Source organism: Trichosurus vulpecula, chromosome 3 (genome assembly GCF_011100635.1).
Source record: "Trichosurus vulpecula isolate mTriVul1 chromosome 3, mTriVul1.pri, whole genome shotgun sequence".
NCBI lineage: Eukaryota > Metazoa > Chordata > Mammalia > Diprotodontia > Phalangeridae > Trichosurus > Trichosurus vulpecula.
The window spans coordinates 4,497,591-4,518,470 of NC_050575.1; the positions used below are offsets into that span (position 1 = coordinate 4,497,591).

The window sequence follows — 20,880 nt, forward strand, 5'->3', positions numbered from 1 at the left end:
TGTGGGTCCCTATGATCCACTATAATTGGGAACAACTGAAAGAACCATCTTAATCCAGGTGGTTACACAGATTACTGTAGATCTCTTTTTAATACTGAACAATATGTATGCACACACAGATACAAGGTAGATAAGAATTAACTCAGTCTCAGAGTTCAAAATTAAGAACCCGGTTATGACATGAGCAGTTGGAAAAATTTACTACAAAATTTGCAGCTGACAAAAGACCAAAGCTAATCTGAAGCTATTTCTCTAAAATAAATATGTTTGGCCCAAGAGCACCATTGCTTTTCTGATTTACAAAAAGCTATGAATTCAGGAATTAAGAATCCCATTTAAATATGGTATTAACAAGAAAAAAAGTTTAAAAGCAAAAAAGATTCATACATTTTAATTTGAGGAGACAAAAAAAGCTGCTTTAGGAGAACTGTCTTTCTTTTAATTAAAAAATTACATACTAGCCTTCTATCTTCCACTCCTAGAATATCATTGAAAATTTCTTTGCCTAACTTCTTAACCATAAAATTGAAATGTTTCAAGTCACAAGGTTATAATATTCAGTTCAATGCAAAATGACTGACAAAGAATCAATAGGAAACAATTAAAGTAGTCCTTTCCTATGGCCAAATGTTTATGCTCTTACCTGTTTAGAAATTAATATAGAATCTTTTTCTTTTGAATGCACAGATATGTTGCAGTCATTGAGAAAATTAAGTGCTTCATCCAATTCCTTTAGCAGCCTTTCATAGAGCCCACTAGTATCAGTATATGGTCCACAATCTACCACAATCTCACATGGCTGAGAAGTATATCTTTAAGATGAAAACAAACACAAATTTTCATCAGTAAAGAAAGAACTGCTGAAAACACAACTTTACAATTTTTCTTGACAGTCATAAAAATTTAAGAATAATCATAAGCTAGACCTATTGTTCCCCCAGAACAGAATTTGTCTGACAGTAACATTATAGGGCATAATGTGAGGGAGCACGCCTGCTCTCCATTAGTGTCAACTTCAAAAGGCTAGGCATTTACCCAAAACATCTCAAGCTTCTCTTAATAACTCATCAAGGGGTCTTTCAAACATAAACCTACCTGCAAACTTCTTGAAACCATTTATACTTTCAACATGTATCACACTTGTTTGGATAGTAACTGCTCTAGGCTTACTACTTTTTGCGTAAAGCAGGACATCCTTTTTCTTGGTCCAAAAAAAAGTTCTTCCCCAAGATTGGTCCCAGGAATTAAAATGAAGAAGAGACTAGGCTAGATTCCATTTGGAAAAATTTCCCATTTGGTAAACTGTGCACGGCTTTAACAATACCAAGCACAAAAATTAATCTCTTCCTCAAATGTGGTCCTGGATAAACCGTTAGGCTAGGATCCTCGGAATACCGTGGTCTCCAAAGAATCAAAGTTGTGCATGACATAAAGGACAGTCAAATTAGATCAGAAGGGTACAAGCGGGCTGTCAAGTATAAAAAAACTGGAAGGGTAGAGGAGAGGGCAGGTTATGAAGGGCTCTGAACACCAAAAAGAAGAATTCATACTTGATCTTAGAGCTCACTAAAAAGCCACTGGAGTTTAAAGACTGGAAGTGGAGGGAAGGGGGAGAAGGGGAAAGGGGTAAAATGTCAGACTTTAGGAAGATCACTTTGACAGCTGAGTAGAGGAAAGACTGGCATGGGGAGGAGAGATTTGTGGCAGGCAAACTGACAAGCAGGCTGCTGCAAAAATAGGTGATGAGGGCCTATGTCACAGGAGTGACATGTCAGAAGAGAGTGGGGCTCACATCTGAGAAATGTTAAGAAAGTAAAACTGATTGGCAAAAGATTATGTGCAAGAAGTGATGAAAAGGGGAAAGTTTTTGGGGAAAGATAAATTCAGCTCTGGACAAGCTGAGCTTAAGATGTCCAAAGGAAATCCAGCTTGAGATGTCCAATAGGCACCTGAAGATGTGAGTCTGAAGGTCGGCAAAGAAGTTTAGACTGAATAAGTAATCTGAGACTCGTTAGTGTAGAGACTATAATTGAATCCATGAGAGAGGATGAGATAACCAAGGGAAACAGTACAGAGGGAGAAGGGAATGTGGCCCAGGCAAGCAGGACCTGGATGAAAACCAAGCAAAGGAGACTGAGAAGGAACAATGATAGACAGGAAAGGAAACAAGAGAAAGTCATGTCCTGAAAACCTAGAGAGAAGAGAGTATGAAGGAGAAGAAAGTAATAGCATCAAAGGCTACACAGAGGTAAAGCAGGATAAGGACCGAGGAAAGGTCATTAGATTTGGCAATTAAGAGATTGTCAGTAACTTTGGCTACTGACTTTGGCTGAATAATGAGGCTAGAAGTGAGACTGTAGAGAGCTGAGATTGAGGATGTTAGCCCAAAAGGAAAGCGAGATATGGGATGACAGCCAGCAGAGAGGAATGGATCAAGCAAAGGTTTTTTGAGGACAGGGAAGACATAGGCATGTTTGCAGACAGAAGGGAAGCAGTAGATAAAAGACTGAAGTGAGAGAGTGGGGATGATAGAAGGGACATTATGCTAGAGAAGGAGGGATCATCTGTGCATGTAGAGGGTTTGCCTAGGCAAAGAGAATGGTCATCTCTTCATCTGAGACAGGGTAAAGGAGGAGATAGTGGCAGAAGGCATCTGGGTGATATGAGATGAAGAGAGGGAGGAAGAGTGGGAGTTCTCAGCTAATGGTCTCAATACAACCTAAGGGAAACACCAGGAAGCTCCTTTATCTAGTACGGAACTGAAAAACAGATACCGAGAAACATGGAAATGTTCAGAGAATAGGGATTAACAAGGAAGCCAAAACCCAGATTAAATGCAATAAATGGGGCTCAAAGTCAACAGGATTTCAGCTCTGAGCTGATGGAGCTACCATAGGGGGAAGGCCAGTTCCCAATAGGTCAGTGGGAAAGGAAACTGAGATGGCTCCACCCTGGACAGTGAGTACATGCCTGAGGGCCCTCCATGAGGCTCAAAGTCAGTTTATAGGACAGCCCATAAGTACAATAGCCATAAAGCCTATTCTGAGAGACCCTCCAAGAGGCCTGAAGCCAATATAATCTCCACTATTTGGCAGGAGTCTATCGATGCTTCAGCAGGAGACACAGTTAACTCCCACTTGGTGACTGGCCAAGGAAAGGGACATGGAGACAGGGCTAAGGCCTGAACCCAAAAGCTAGGAGTTTCGGCAGCTGGCAGGCCTGGTCTCAAATCAGCCCATTCAAACAGACAGGAGGGGGGACCCAAGGACCAGCCACATGACCCTAAACTACAGAAGAGCCACGGCAGTCAAAGTATATCAAGGACAGAGCTAAGCAAGGCCTGGCCCCAGCACAAAGGCCTGTAACCGGAGTGGCCTTTGTTTTCTTTGAGTGACTCAGCTTACCTCATGGAGCCTCTGGACGCTGGGGCTTGCTCTTCCGGGGCAGGAAGCCCAAAGAGCATGCCAGGAAGCAGGCAACTTCCTGTGTGATGAGTCATGGCGCTGGCTGAGGGGAGGTGTGTTAACCTGGTCTACGCTAGGGGGAGGGGCCAAGTCAAGAACCAATCAGCCCTGGTCATTCAGGCGGCGCTTGATGATGTCAAAAACCCTCTAAGAGGGGAGAGGACAGCTTGAAGCTCGTCTTTCCTCTTCCGGTTGGTGTGGGAGCAGCGGCAAGCAAGCGTGACTCTGGGCCAGCCCTTGCTCTCGGGCCGAGCCCAGATGTTGGTAACTATGAATTGTATTGGGTCTGTCTGTTGATATTTGTAACTTATTTGTATTTTGGTTTTGAGGTTCGGGGTGCTGGTTTGTTTTCCCCCGAACTAAATGAATGTTCTGAACCTCAGGGTGCTGGCTTTTCCCCCTGAAGTACGTGAATGAATCTGTATTTGGTATATCTCTTGATGCTTGTCTCTTTGCTCCCCTGAACTAACTGAATGCTGGATTAAAGTAAGCCGGTCAACCCCTTCACCGAGCTTTCCTTGGTTAAGCAGATAAAAAGCCTCCTGGGTGCTGGCTGTGGGGGGATCTTACGCCCCCACAGAAGCTGCTAGCTGGGTTATTAATACAAGGCCCAATCCATTAAGGGGGGCTGGCTGTATGGTTTTAGGCTTCGGTCCTATCCTTCCTCAGCCACTTTTTTACAAGACTTAATATTACTAATTTTTTTGAATAGAGTGCTAGACCTGGTGTCAGAAACTCCTAACTTCAAATCCTGCCCTAAACACTAGTTGCACGGCCCTGATTTAACATCTCTCTGCCTCAGTTTCTTTATGTGTGTATGTATATGTATATAAATGTAGATGTATCAGATACATATGTGAATCACGTACACATACCCATAAGGATACATACATACATATGTATATCTGTGTTTACATATTTGAATACGTGCACATGTACTTTGCAGCCATACTGACATACATGTATATATGCACATGTACGTATACATAACATTACTAATTTTAAACAACTATTCTCACACGCCTTGTTCACTTGAGCTGTCCTCCTCAATTCTTTCTCTAGCTCCATTATACTTATTTCTAAAACTATTAACAATATCCTTGTCCCCTTTTTCCATGACTTCTCTTCACAAGGAAGAACCGAAAATAGAAGGATCCTAATTTAAAGACTGGGCATCAGCGATGAGATAATTGACAGACTTTGGGATTGACAAACATTGGGACTAAATTCAATTATTTGTTAAGCATCTACAAAGTACAAGGCACTGAGCTAAGGGCTGGGAGAGGGGGGTGCGGGGGGCGGGGGATGGCCTTAAGGAAAGGTTTCACAAAAGAGTTGGTGACAGGGTGAGCCCTGGGAGATGGTTAAGATCCTAAGGGTGCAGGTAAAGACGAATGAAATTCAGAAATAGGCAAGGGAAGAGCAGTAGGTAATATATAAAAAGTCTAGAAAGGTAAACTGGAGCCATATTGTACTTTAATTCATAAGAAAGAAGTTGATATTTTATCCTAGAAGTAATAGGGAACCATGTGAAGCTTTTAATAAAGAGAGTGACAAGATCAGATTTGTGCCTTAGAAATATTATTTCAACAATAATACAAAGCAAAGATTGGAAAGGAGAGGACCTGAAATCAGAGACCAATTAGGAAGTAATTACGATAATCCAAGTAAGAGGTAATTGTTGAGAGGCTGAACCAGGGCAGTAGCTGTGTGAGGAAAAAGGGAAAAGAGGCAAGAAATGCTACTGATGGAGAATCATAGGAGAAGGGGGGAAGGAAGAAGAAAGTGTCAGATATGAGAATGATGACAGTGCCCTCAACAGGAAAAGAAAAAAAAGGTAAATTTGTATGAGAAATGGGTTTAGGGAGGGAGATAATTACTTCTGTTATGAATATGCTGAGTTGAAGACACCAACAGGAAATCCAAAGAGACAGTAAACAGCTAACAACCAGTCTATGTGATAACCTCAAAGGGATATATAAATAAGTGAAGGGGACAGGATTGCTGTGGTCCCTGTAACAGCCACTTCCAAGTGAAAGTTAACTCTAGCTAAACTACACTCAAATCGGTAACTGATCTGAGAAACCGAGATAGAGGGGAGCTAATATCCAAAAGAATTTTTTAGTTGAGGTCTAAGGACTTTTGTAAACCCAGGGAGGTTCTTGAGGCTATGTAGTTCCGGAAATCTCCATTCATGAAGACTTCAACAATTCCTTGACTTCTTATACCCTATAACTTTTTTATATTTTTCAATGAATATTCCATAAAAAATCAATTTCCACACATTTATTTTCAAAGCATACGCCATACATGACAGAATGTGGATTTCAGCACTACAGATTAAATTACAGTAGGCTCGTTACAAGGGATGAAATGTGTCTGACAAGAACCAGTTAAAATGATTTGTCTACTATCATGCAAATCACATCAAAAGGGCTTTAAGATGAAAAGGAGGATGAAGGGAGAAAAATTATCTAATATATCTTCCAAGTAAGATACCAAAAGGAACAGATCTAATGTAGGTAGAAGACTGTAGGGCAGTAGAAATACCAAAAAAAAAAAAAAAATTGAAGAAAAAAATCAAGAAAAGGCCAGCAATACAATCCATGGTCTCACATAATCCCCATACAAAGTGCAAGTGATAAGCTTTTTCCCTATGCAAAGAAAAAAATATTGCCCTCCTGCAACTGGACCCATGTTTTGAATACATCTTTGGATAGGAAAGCCCTATTTCAAAAGAAATAGGAGAGATTAAAGTGAAGCCAAACAGTTTGGGATTTTATATTATCAAATATATATCACATAAGATGTACTCATGTGAGGAAATCTAGAGAGGAACTAAGGAAGAAAATATTTGGGTGAATAAGTTTACTGCAGAACACTTGTACAAAAAGACTTTAAGCAGATCAGAAGCCTGGTCCTGAGGAATGGGATCAAGCTAGTGGAAAATATATCAATTACCTGGATGTCTGCTACAGGTTTATCTCTACCCAAGGGGAACAGCAAAAAAACTCTTGGTTAGTCTTAATAATTTCATCCATCAAAAAAAAAAGGAGGACTCAAACACAAGACACTTTATTCTGTACCTGATGCTCAGATACTTACCAAGGACAAACTGATTGAGGAATTATGGGAACCTTGGGACCTATGTGAACCATTCAATTTTAGAATATGTAACAGAGGAGAGAAAGCAGGTATATTCTGAAAAAAATATACCCTAAATTTTGGCAGAGCACATTTCAAGTGCTCTAGAGAAGGACAAGTAGGAATTCATGACCTAAAATCCTACAGAGAAATAGGATCAGAAGGAATAAAATGAGAAGTTCTTAGGGATACATTTCTGAAGATCATAAGAGAAAAATTCCAACATGGATCAACAAGGGCAGTTGTCTAAAGAGACTACACAGGAAAATTATCAACAAACTTAGATTTTTAAAACTTGGAAGCAAGGACAGGTAACAAAGGATGAATACAAAAGCATGACATTGTTCTGTAAGAATACTGTTAGGAGCACTAAAATGCAGAATGAATCAAGTGCCCTGTCAAATGCTAAGACAACAAAAAGGGTTTTTAAAACAATTTGGGATAAGAGGAAGCTTAAAGAAGAAAAAAGTACCATAGCTGATGGCAGACAGAATTATGCCACCTGAGGATAAACTAGCAACAGTTTTTCTCTTCCAGGGAAAATTATCTTTTTTTGTGCCTTTGCAAAAAGTGTTCTCCCCATGTCTGGGATCAATTAATAAAGCATTTTTTAAAATGCCTACTATGCGCTAGGTACTATGAGGCAAAGGGGATACAAAGTCAAAACGAAATTATCCCTGCCCTCAAAAAGCTTAGTTTCATTAATAGAGACAGCGTGTACATATTAGTATATACAAATAAATACAAGTAATGAAAGAAGTACTAGTAGCTACTGGAAATAAGGAAAGGGTTCCTATAGGAAATGGCATTTGAGTTGAGTTCTAAAAGATATAAGGGATCCTAAGAAGCAGAGATGAAAAGTGAGAGCATTCCAGGGCATGAGAAAGAGACAATGCAAACTAAACAACACTACATCCAATTAAGCCAAATAAAGGAGAAAAAAAAAACCTTCCAACAGGGAAAAAGGCTAAATTCTCCCATACTCAGTTTATCCACAGAGGGCTTCTGAGTAAGTACAATGCCAAACATAGAGACCTCCGTTCATTCAACAAACATTCAATGAGTACTTACTATGTTTGAAGCATAGGATTAAGTGTTAAAAATAAGAATAAGGAGCTTGTCCTGGTAACATAAAGTATGCTATCAAAGCATACCTGTCTAAGACTACCAAATCAGTTGCAGTTTCAGCATTACTCTTAAGAATTTTCTCCAGTTTCTGAATCTTCTCCTCCAATTCTGCAGGATCACACTTTCCATTTAAAATAGAAGCAGTTAAACCCAAAATTCGAGGACACGATGGACAATCTTCACAGATCTAGTATAATAAAAAAAGGTATTAGGAATTTTATTTTGCCCTAATAACACTATTATCACTGATCTTAAATCTGAAAAAAAAGGTGTAAAGTCTGCTCTGAAAAACAAACACAAGGATTTATGTAGCAGTAATTCTAATGGCAATTCTGGTGCAGGTTTACTATAGGGCTACCAAATTACAATTCCCCCTAATTTACTGTAGTATATTTAGATGATTTGTTTATCAAATGTTGATTTCATTATACATTCAGTAAAGAAGCACTGTTCCTACAGGTTATCTGAATTATTTAAAATTATTTAGATATCCTACAATTGGAGCTGGAAAGGAATGTAAGCTATCTAATCCAAACTCCTCAATTTTAGGAATAAGAAAACTACTGCCCACAGAGAAGAACTGATTTCTCCCAGGCAACCCCACCATTTTTAGCAAGTAATAGCATTAAGCCTAAAATCAAGAGGCCTAAATTACTCTTCTTGAAACCTGAAGAGAAAAGGGATTTGCCATCAGTTCAGAGTTATTCTTACTTGGGAAATAATCTGTCACTGTATACAATTAATCAGCTATACAAAAATTTAAAACACCGATAGCTGAGCATCTCTTACAGCCATACCTTCATAATTTCTCGATAGGGATGGTCCAGGATTGCAAGATGACACTCATCAAATACCAACAGGTTAATGTTGAACAGCGATAAGTAATCATTTTTTAAAACATTCAAGGCGACTTGGCAGGTCATAACCAGAACCTAAGATAAAATCAATGTAGATTATATATGAAGCACAGCATCCATTAAACAGATTAAATTATAAAGGCTATTATTTCAAAATTTAGCATCCAAAGTGAAACCAAAAATTCTGAACCAATTCATGCATTTATTTTATGTGAAAAGTATAATTATGAATAATATGGAAGTAAAACCGTGAGACAGACCCAAGATCCCAGTGATGGGGGCTCTGCCCATGTGATTACATCCATATCAGAGTTTCTGCATCTGTTCACTGAACTGACTTATTAAACAGATAAAACACCAGTCAATTCAATCTTCTAGACCAATTTTTTTAAAAAAAATAAACAATAAGCAAACCATTTGTTTTGGTGTTAATACACCCAGTATCCCTCCTACATTCTAATAATTCATTTGATCCTTCAGTGGAAGCTGATGAATTATGCCAAATTCTAATAAATACTGTTATATAAACACATATATAATATATATATAAATATATAACTTAGAGTCCTTCCAACTCAGAAAAGTTAATAACAACAGTAACATTAATAACGGCATTCGTATAGTGCTTTAAGATTTGCAAAAGCGCTTTACAGACATTATCTCATTTTAGCCTCAGCACAATCCTGTACTAGTATCATCCCCATTTTACAGATAAAGAAAGTGAGGCACAGAGAGGTGACTTCACCCGCCCAGCCAGTATGTATCTAAGGCTTAATTTGAACCCAGGTCTTCCTGACTCCAGATCCAGCGCTCTATCCACTGAACCACCTGGACGCCTCCTTTTATTTCCTAGTTTACAAACATTCTAATTTAAAAGCCGTGGAGAAGTGGCACAGTAATAACTCATATTTCTCCGACGGGTCTCCTGCTGCCTGGAATTACTGGCTTCGAATCCAGTAATTAAGAGGCAAGTGACAGGTAAATGACCCTGTAAGTTCAGGAGAACTGGTACATACACACTGCTTCCAGACTCACAGAGTTTCACGTATGTATCCCATTTTAGCCTTAACAGCCCAGTGAAGTAGGTACTACGGGAAATATCCTTATTTTACCTAAGGCAACCGAGGCTTAAAGGAGTTAAGTGACTTACTTGCCCATGCTCACACAGCTATTACGTGTCAGAGGCAGGATTTAAACCAAACTTTCCTGACTCAAAATCTAGCACTTTATGTACTAAGAACCATATTACCATTCTAAACAACTGGTGATAGCCAACTTCAGGACTGAGATATTAATTTAATAATCATTAAGTTCCTAATGTATGCAGGAGAAAAAATATTTCCGTTAGATATTATTACTGTACTCATTCAACTTACTATCTGATTAAAATACTGGTTATACTAATAAAATCAGCACAAGGCAACTTTTAATTATATATATATTTATTCTTTTAATTCCTAACTCAGGCTAAGATCACTTTATAAGTCAAATTCGAAAACTATTTAATGATACACATTATAAAAATCTCCCTCTATCTCACCTGGTGTTTTATAAACTCTTGGTTCCATTTCTCCTTTGTCCAGGATGCACTTGTTTCTAAGCTTGAATACTCTCCAACCTTGAGATCTGAATGTGTCCTGACAGCTGATGCTTGCTGAGCAACTTGGTTTGCTGAATACCAACAGAGAATTTCATGTGAGATAAAATGAACACTTCCTAGCTGATTCCATGACATAATAATATATATATTTCAGGGCTCATAACTAAGATTTTTATCAGAATGAGGAACCTCCCAATGGCAAAGCTCTATTCATCCAAGATGCCCTGTCATCCAAGAGTCTCAGAGAGCTGATGAGGGGCAGTGAAAGGGTGTAAGTGCTTCATCCATGGCCACAGAGCTAACATGCTTCACAAGCAGAATTTGAACCCAGGTCATCCTGGCTACAAGGCCAGTCTTCTTAACTACTATACCAACTTACTTCTTGATAATAATATTTATTTTTCTGGACTAAACTATGTAATTTCATTAGCACTGGGAGTTTCCAATGAGGTCCTCCTGATTCCAAGGCCAGTCCAATACTTGCCATGTAGATGGGCAACTTATCTATCATATAAGAACTGCCTAGAGCACTAAAATATTAAGTGACTAGCCAAGGTTACAAGAATCAGGATATGTCAAAGGCTGATCTAGAACCCAGGTTTTCCTTAGTTATAAGGTCAACTCTCAAACCACTATACTAACAGTACTAGTTTAAAGAAATGTGGAATCATAAATTTTACATACTAAGTTTAAAGAAAGATACACAGAGAAGAGCTAGCATTTAACCAATCATACAAGAGTGCAAATGCTCTTTGCCAAAATACTACTAACTAGTGTCACTTCTCAAACCATTCTCATTCACTTGGTCACAGCCTTCGGTCAGAGAAATCTTTTCTTCCCAACTTGTACAAATGAATTTTACTTCCCAGAATTCCCAGTCACCAAAGATTCGCTTGTTCCAGCCTAAGGCAGTGGGAATGAACTTGGGCAGAAATGACAGTGATTCTACAGCTAGTGGTCCTATTTTCAAGTCATTCGATCATTTATCATTTTATCATTCAACAAGGATTTAAACTTTTAAAATACTCTATAAGGCAGCCTAAGTACTGCGTATTTAGTTAAGCTAGATTCAAAATCATTCGTATATGTGCCAGAGTTTCAAAAAGGCAGATGAAGAACCTCACCACCCTTACTTCCAATAAAAAATTTGTTTGTTAAACTTTAGAAGTGTGTTAGTTGATTTGTGTTAAAACAAATGTCATCCCCATTACCCAAATGTCAAAATCCTGGGGACTATTTTACTTCTTTTTGTAAATTTTGTGTCAGGAAAAAAATAATATATATCAGAAAGTTACCAGGCACAATCATTTAAAATTATAAAACACTTATTTCAAATTAAATACAAGCAAATAAGAGGAAAACCAAAAGGAACATGCTTATTCTCAGGAATTTGAAAAGTCCATTACTAGTCAAACTCCTATCAATAAACACAAGAAAAAACTTCTTTATGACAAACCTCCACCATTTTTTACTCCTTACAATTTTTTGGACAAAACATTTTTTAAATTACCAGAGTTGACCAAGAACACCGTCCTTTTTCCATTTCTGTTGAAATTTCCCCTGATCTGATAGGACAGCTCTTTAGTGAGTAGTACTGCAATAAACGTCTTCCCTGAGCCAGTGTTTAAACAGACTATTGTATTATGATCCAGAGCTGCTTCAAGCAGTTCAACCTAGAAATACATTGGAAAAAAATAAAGCTTTTTACCTGTTAAATGTAAAATGCAACAACAATAAAGAATGCAAGAAATGGATAATTGTTTCCTGCAGAAATCATAGAACAAATTCACAAAAAAAAGATTTTAGAATGATATGTAAGAATGATAGCTAGACCTGCTGAGATGCTTTTGAGAATTATCTAATAGCAAGTTTTATTTTTCATGTAACACTTATAGTCTACCAAAGTTTAAGAAATCTTACTTCAATACTAAAAACATACACTTTGACAAGAAAACCTAAAGTTAAAAGGAAACTTTGTTCTGCCAGTTTAATGCAAGTTATTTTAAATGAAGTTAGATTCCTGAGCTATTAAGACAAAAGTAAGGTGCCTACCCAAATTATTTAAGAAATGGAGGTTCAGGTACAGTGAGATCTTTAAATTGATTAAGGAAAAATGAGGAATTTAAGAAATAATATCAAATTAATTAAACACAATATTAAGGTAAAATGGAACTCTGAAAAAAAGTGTTTTGAATAAGAATAAATCAGAATACGACTGCCTGATAACCAGTAAAACTAGACGCATGTAACTCATGTCAAGCTAGTTTACTCCATGTTAGTGCAAAATGCTCAATTAAGTACTAGCATTAGTACCTGATATTTTCTTGGGGTATAAATGTTATCATGAATTGCTTCTTGTTGCCATGGTAGTCCAAAAAAAGGACCCATTGGTGAGGAAGCAGGGGTCATGAGCTGCAGTCCTGCCATGCTGAGGGCTTGCAAAGCAGGGCTTTTCATTCATCCAGTGTTTCTTTCATTGCATTTTTGTTCTAGCACAGCTTACTATAAAGAGAAAAAGAATATCATTACCCAACGATGCATTATTATAAAACATTAAAAAAGCATAGAAATAAAGAAAATCTCAGAATAACATATCTATGGATCCTTTTCCACTCTTCACTTGATGTAGCATTTCTTCGATCTCCAAAGAACATGTTCCAAGTCAAGTACAGTATTTTATCTAAAGACTATAAGGTACTGCTAATAGCAAGGTACTCTATCCATACACTATAGAAAGCCTTCTGAGCGTCAGATCAGCCTCAAACCAAGAGATTGTCATTTCACCTTGTTGCAGATAAGAGCCTTCAAGCTGATCAACCATTTAACCATTTAAATAACTGCATGTATACAGGTATGTGTGTATGGATACACAGATTTGTCACATATGTATATACATAAACATCTATATGCATGTTTTAAAATACTTTTGAAAAACTATAAGCAATGGCAAAACTTATAAGCTGATGCGGAGCAGAACCAGAACAACACACACAAAGTTTCTATCATACATTATACTGTAAAATGTAATATTCTTTCCCATGGGCTTGACTACCTAAAATCTGAATAAATTAATGCTTCTAATTTCCCAATCCATGGACAGGAACTCTTGAGTATTGTTGGCTTTATAGTACCAGAAGGGAGCTCCCTACTCAGTGTGAGAGAATTTGTCTCTTCTACCATCCTTCGTAATAGGAGTGGTCAAAAGCAGACTTTTCTCTATTGCACTATGGGTTACCTTCCCCTAACACCTACAAAGAGAAAATACTGTCTTTGATCCGTGACAAGAGCATACAAGTACATACCCTGATGTTAAATTTGCAATGTAAATGCAGTCTATTGACTTGATTTTTTTCTACTTAATTCAACCTACAATCCAAGTATATAAAAACATTTTTCATACAGGGTCACTTAAAAGCAACCCACAGGTGCACAACCACTGGGTTCAGAAACAAATTCAACAAGGCAGGGAAGCTTATTTAGCCTCTAAACCATTCTTTTGACGTAGATAATGCAATAGCACCATCACCGGGAGTTGAGGACACCCAAGGAGATAAGAACTGTGGATCATTATTACTTCAGGAGAGTCATTCTTAGAGTATTTTTCAAACTGCAGTGAAATAGCAGAGCTTTACAAAGGGCATCTATGTTCCTAAAAATGACCAAGCACTTGTTCTGTCTATAAGAATAAACAAGTGTCCTACACAAAACATAATCTGTCCATTATTCGCTGAAATACAACCAAAATGACCTTCGTCTTCCCCCAGACATAGATTTTATTGTTTACGTCACTTGGACACAAAGTATATCCCATGCCCATCATCTTAAGACTGCCCAACCAACAGCTCAATATCACCACACAGACTTTGATGTATTTCTTATGTAAGAGGAGCAGTCCAAGACAGATAATGGCCAGGAATTCCACTGCTCTCCCCGCTGGCACCCTTGAGGTTTTCCTCCTTTTGTCTCTTTCAGTCTTGTACCCACATCCCAATGTGCCTCATGGCCCTCAAAGCAGAAAAAGTGGTTGTTATGGGATGCTAAGGAAAAAAAAGGAAGGCCACATCTTAAAGGAGTTGCTTTCCATAAGCTCAGCCGCCATGCCATCGTCTCCCTCCTCCTTCATAATCCATTAGCATTTTTTTGTTTCTCAACCCAGAACCCTTATCCTTTCTTTGATAAAAACCTAGATTAGCTTCACTTTGTGAAGTGAAACCCTTAAATAAGAGTCTGGTTTTCTTTGCTCCCTTTCTCAGCCAAATGCCTTGAAAAACTTTCCTATACTCCCTGGCTTCACATGCTCTCCTCTTATTCACACCTCAATCCTTTGCAACAGAGCTTTGAATTTGATCACTTAACCAACATTTCTCTTTATAAAGTTACCAACGATCTCTTTACTGACAAAGCTGAGGGCTTTTTCTCAATCCTAATCCTTCTTGACTTCTCTGCCACATTTGACACTGATGACCACCTTCTCCTCTTGGACACTCTCCAATTTTGGTGACACCACTTTTTTCCAATTTGGTTTCAATGATCCTACTTTCAATCCTAACTCATCTCCTACCTGTCTGAATGTTGCTTCTCAGTCTCCTTTGCTACCGATATTATCACCCATATCATGCCCCCTAACTATGGGAATACCAAGGTTCTGTCCTGGGCTCTATTTTCTACTGTCTCAACATTCTCTCTCTCTCTTAGAAAACTCACCATTGTCTCTAGGCAGATGCCCCCCAGACCTATATATCTAACCATTCTCTCCTCCAAGCTTCAGATCACCAATTACCTACTGGCCCTTTCAAACTGATGTCCCACAGAAATCTTACACTCAATGTGTCTAATAATAATAAAGAAACTCCCGCACAAAGAAGAGGACCAGAAGAGGAATGGATGACTTAGGAACTTCTTTTATTTCTATATTTCTACGGCTGGCAACATGAACCATCCAGCCCAGTCACTCAGGCTTGCCACCGAAGAGTCCTAAAAGTGCTTTCCTTACGATAACCTTACGAAGTAGGTAGAATAAATATTACTGTGCCCCAGGAACTCCCTTCAAACTACTGCAGAACAGATGTCAACTTGCAGCGATAGAAAGGTGCTTGCTTCCTTTGCCAAGAAGTTGCCGATGCCAATGAAATCATCCTTGTATTCCATCCAAAGTTCTTTGTTCATTCCTTTTTCCTTTCATATGACCGTAGTCAGTATATACAGCTAACGTGTGTTATCAATATTGAAGAGCAAACTGGCAAAGATGACAACAGATGCGCACGGTCCCTGTCGGAGGGGCGACAGCCGGACTTACAGACATCGCTTCCTTAGTAAGGACTCTTATGATAGATGACATCATTATCTCCATTTCAGAGATAAGGAAAAGGAAGCTAAGAGAAGTTACATGACTTGGACAGGGTCATACAGTTAGGATGTGCCTAACAGGTTTGGAACTCAGATTTTCCAGACTCCTAGTCAAGCACCCTATCCACTAATCAGGAGTGGGGAACCTGCAGGCTCGAGGCCACATGTGGCCCTCTAGGTCTTCAAGTGTGGCCCTCTGACTAAATCCAAACTCCACAGAATAAATGCCCTTAATAAAAGCATTTGTTCTGTAAAACTTGGACTCAGTCAAAAGGCCGCCTCACTCAAGAAACTAGAAGGCCACATGTGTCCTCGAGGCCGCAAGGACCCCACCCCTGCAAGACTAAGTCAGGCTCCCTCCTTTCCTCTACTTTGTTGCAGTTCTGTTTTCATTTTGCATTATTTCACAAAAGTTTTGCCAGATTTCTTTATGTAACATAAGCCTCAACTGCCTTTTCTACTGAAACTATAAAAATTGTTATCGTCTACTGAAGAGTCTACATTCTGACAAATTAACTACCATTCCCTGAGGTGAATCAATGGGACTGTGTGAATATTTTAACACTGACCTATGAGGAATCTAGGAAGAGATAGAGACTTCTAATTGCTATCTGTAAAGAGACAGAATCTTAATTATCTGTAAAGAGATAAGAGTTCTAAATCTTATCTATGAAGAGACTGTTATGGTCAAGGCTGAAGAGAGACCCAGGTTCAGAGAGAAGAAAAATACAGAGAATTTCTTTACCGAAAGAACTGTTTAACTTTTATCTCTGACAGGAACACTATAAAGAAAAAAACTGAAAGAATCTGGAAGCAATCCTGAGAGTTGACTGGTGGGACTATATTCCAGAAGTGAGAACTCAAGAGTAACTGTGACGGTTACAGGTAATTTTTTTACTGTAATTTCACAGCTAAAATGTAAATTAATATTTATGTCTATTTTATTTGTTAATTGTTAGAATCTTCTAAAGCAGCAAACTACAACGAAGAGCCAAATTTAGCTGTCTCCTGGGCCAGAAACTAAAAATGTTTTTTACCTTTTTGTAATACAATAAAATTACAATTAAAAAGTAAAAACCATTTGGCCAAATCCCCAGGCTGTAGTATACTGATGGAGCTTGCAGTCCACTGTCACCGCCTTCCAAGACTCAAGGATCACTCACAGAGTACATCAGAATAGGAATTTTGTAAAAATATGTGCATAAATAGATATATGTGTATATATATTTATGGAGAGAGATACACACACACAGACTGAAATTTAAAAATTTTTTTAGTCATTTATAATATAAAGAATTTACTAGCCTGCATATTTTAGTAATCCATGGTTTTATTGATATTATCACACCCTACAACTAAATAAACTGCAACCTGTCCCCTAGTAAGTATTTTTGCTATGACCGAAAATCACCCTGCAGTGATGCAATGAACCTTTCCACATCTTGCTACAACTGATCCTTGGACGATGAATGTGCATATACAATTTGTTGCTGGGTTAGAACCCAAAGCCACACTGGCTTCATATGGCCTATCAGAAGTTTGTACTCCCCTAAGAAGCCAAAGGCAAAAGAATCGTTCCCCAATAAGCAAATGGTCAAAATATATGAGTGAATAGTCTTCAAAAGAATTACAATCAATGACCACATGAAGGCAGGCTTCAAATAACTAATACTGAGAGAACTGGCTGGTCCAGACCTGTGATGTCACTGGTATAGAGAATTCCCAGCAAGAAAACTCCCTCTAACAATGCAGATCAGCACCTGTTCTGAATGTAACAATCATAAAGAACTACTTGGGAGCACTGAAGTGTTAAGTAACTCGGACTTACTCCAATCATCAGACAGGCCACATGAGTCAAGGCTGGGATTGGAAAGCAGGGCTTTCTGAATGTGAGGCTGCCTGTCAATCCACACCACCGAGCAGCCTCTTTATAATAAGAGAAATATTACTTAAAACAACCATGAAGGTTCACCTCACACCAAGCAAATTGGCAAAAATAACAAAAAAACCCAGAAAGAGTCAACACTGAAGGGACTTACGAGAAAGGAAAATTAATAAACTGTTGGTGGAACTAGTTCAACTGTTCTTAACTTAAGCTTTGAATTAGGTAAGAAGGACGATTAAACTTCATTCTCTTTGGCCCAAAGACCTCAATTAGTGGGTATATATCACAAGGAGTTTTTATTTTTCAAAGAGAAGTCTAACAAAGAGCGAAACATTCATAGTAACATTTTATTTTGTAGTGGCAAAGGATTGAGGGCAAAGTAGGTATCATTGATTGAGGAACGGATGAAAAAATATGGTATACAAATGTAATGCAGTATTGTCGTATATAAGAAATGACAAATATGAAAAATTCAGAAACATTGGGAGTTTTGTATGAACCTCCAGATCCAGAGTGAAATAAGCAAATCCAAAAGAATATTAAAAAGAAAGGAAGCCAAACGCGGAGCAACAACAACAAGGCAGCAGTAGTCCTGGAGAAGAAGCAGAGAGACAAGAAGGTTTTGAATTTCTAACTGCATGAATCTTTAAAAATACAAAACAAAATGGAGTATACTTAAAACATTACATGATAGAGTTGAACTGAATATAAACAATATTAATTGCTTTAGCGAAGACAGCAGATGTAGTCATGTTACCTGCCATTTCCCCCACAAAATTTTAACTTGTCATTAAAAAATTTAATATGACAGCATAGCTATGGTATTACATAGTATAAACAAAGCTAAATTCTAAGCCTTAAATAAAAATATTTAGTTAAAAATATTAGCTCCACAAACTTCTAGAGTCTCAGCCTCTTTTTTCATTTTACCAGCCATGTGTGACTGTGGCCAAGTCACAGTCTCTTTTAACTTCAGTTCCCTCACCTGGACCATAGATCACAGAGCTAAAGCTAGAAGGAATTTCTGAGGGCATCTAGTCCAACTCCATCATTTCGGATAAGGAAACTCAAGGAGGTTATGATTTGGACAGGGTCTTAAAAGCAGGAAACAGAAATGAGATTTAACTCAAGTCCTCCGATTCTAAAGTCAGTGTTTTTCCCCACTATACCACAATGCACCTGCAAAATGGGGATAAAACTTGCAGTACCTACTTCACAGGGTTGTTTATTTTTGTGAATTATAGATTTACCGTTTTAATTTCTGAGAACTCTGTGTTGCTGTTGGATGAACTGCATTTTGACACTGATAGTAGTTTATAAGGGAAAGTCACACCATGCTTCTGCTCTAAAATGAACAAACAGTGAAGTTTGAGACTTTCATGAAAATAAAAAACAAACATATCCAAAAGGAATGAACATCACTGGTATAAAGGGATTAAGAAAGGAGCGTTCTGTGTCAAAACCAAACAAAATTATCTGTTGCTTTTTAGTTAACTACATTTCAGAGTTCTCTAGAAACAGATAACAACAGGTTAGTTATAATAAAAAGCTAACTGCCAAAAATTTGAGAAAATGAGACCATTCAATACAAAATTTCAAAAAATTTGTTGGGGGGAGGGTTAACAAGGAAAGGGAGGTGAAGTTTTAAAGACTGAGATTTACATTTTTCTTTATATAATTTGCAAAGATAATGGTTACAACATTTAGAAGAATTCAGAGTTGAATTCAGAGTTGAATTTTGAATTCTTCTAAAGACATCTAAATTCCGTTAGAAGATATAACTAACTTCAAAAAGAAAACACAGATGACTTCAATCAATAAAAGGTAAAAAGATATTAGGATAAAAAGAACAGGTGTGGATGCTAGCTAGCCTACATTTTCTTCTTAATTCTCCCTTATTAACTGCTCATATAACATTTTCATTGTATGGCTATTAAAATTTTTAATTTCAGATGTCAAGGTTATGTGTAAAATTACTTTGGTGTCTATGTTTACCTCAAAATGCTGATTCTGAGCTCTTCAGAATTTGTAAATTCGTTTCATGCTAGGTAACCTAAAAGGTAATATAACAAGAAAGAATATTTTTTTTCTAACATGGCAGCACGCTTTGTTGAATTTTAAAATTTAGATCACTAGGAATCAACGAAGAGATTTTTAAAAATTAGACACTCTTCTTCCTCCAAGACAACAGAACACTTCCATAGGGGCTGTTCTTTAAAAGGGCTCAAAGAAACTAGTGTTTCCTAGCATACCTTAAAAAGAAGTTATTAGACCAATTATATTTAAATAGCTTTCTAATGCCACCAAATTTAATATGTCAAAGCACTTAACATACGCAATCATATTTTATGTTTCATAAAGAGTATTTAAAAAACAAGAACTAGCTCTTAAAATGTGCTAAATATTTAATTTCATTTCTAATGCATACCACCTAGCATGATTCAAAGACAATACAGTCTGATATTTTACTTTCTTAGTTTAAACGAATCACTATTCTATAAACAATCTATGAAAAAATAAAGGTCACAATGCTATAATATTAAACTAATAAATAAAAACATTTGGTCTTAATACTTCTCTAGACAATTCTATTGTGACAAAGTGCTAAAAAGACAAGTACAATCTACTGGTAGGACCTTTTGTTTTGATGCTACAAAGCAATAAAGACCCAAGATTCTAATTTTAATTAATGAACATAGCTAAAATTACAGACATGCCAGTTTCTGCAAACCAGGCCCTTCTAAAAACCTGAAGATAACCCTGAATCCTGACAGGCCACACATCACACACTTAGTCAAGTTCTACCACAAACCCGCGTGCTTAACCTACGTGAGCATTTAAATACTGTAGCTGTAATGCAATCTTCCAGACAAAGGCTTGTGGCAGCTAACTCTAACCAAATGAAAGCTAAAGGTATCTGGAGCTTCCCAAGGAGATTTTCTCAACAATAGTCAACAGTGAATGGCTCCAAAAAATTTCTAATTCATCTATTTTACTAGTGTCACATTCAAATACCATTAACTTCACAAATAAAAGTGTCAAGATTTCATTTCCACTCTCCTTAAAGCAAAAAATGCTCACCTCCCACACAATCCCAATGGCATACAAGGTGGGAGACACAATATAATGATCGTGACTGTTAAAAGACAAATAAGAAATATTTCTGCCTAATAATTTAAAGAAACTAAAAGAACTTTCAAGATCTTTAGGCTCCTAAAGGGGAAAATGCTACAGAAATTTAAGTTATCATTTTAAATATAAGATAACTATTTTAATGAAATGTATAACTAAGTCTTAGAAATTAAGGGTTTATATTAATGTAAAAGCATTTTATTAAGCACTTAACATATACCAGTCACAATACTAAGCACTGGGGACTGCCCCTGCCCTCAAGTAACTCACATTGAAATAAAGAGAGACAACATATATATGGGTCTGGGAACAGAGTATGATGAT

General features: G+C 37.4%; 1 protein-coding gene across 1 annotated transcript in view; it reads right to left on the reverse strand.

Moving 5' to 3' along the window:
- The window catches only part of DICER1 (dicer 1, ribonuclease III), a 95,066-nt gene that overhangs the window by 55,170 nt on the left and 19,016 nt on the right, over nt 1-20,880 (reverse strand). Inside the window, exons 2-7 of the mRNA XM_036752249.1 lie at nt 12,507-12,695; nt 11,704-11,866; nt 10,134-10,264; nt 8,534-8,668; nt 7,763-7,923; nt 644-812 (exon numbers count right to left, since the gene is read on the reverse strand). Of these exons, the coding sequence (XP_036608144.1) occupies nt 644-812; nt 7,763-7,923; nt 8,534-8,668; nt 10,134-10,264; nt 11,704-11,866; nt 12,507-12,650 (903 nt within the window). The 5' untranslated portion in view covers nt 12,651-12,695. The remainder of the gene's footprint in view (nt 1-643; nt 813-7,762; nt 7,924-8,533; nt 8,669-10,133; nt 10,265-11,703; nt 11,867-12,506; nt 12,696-20,880) is intronic.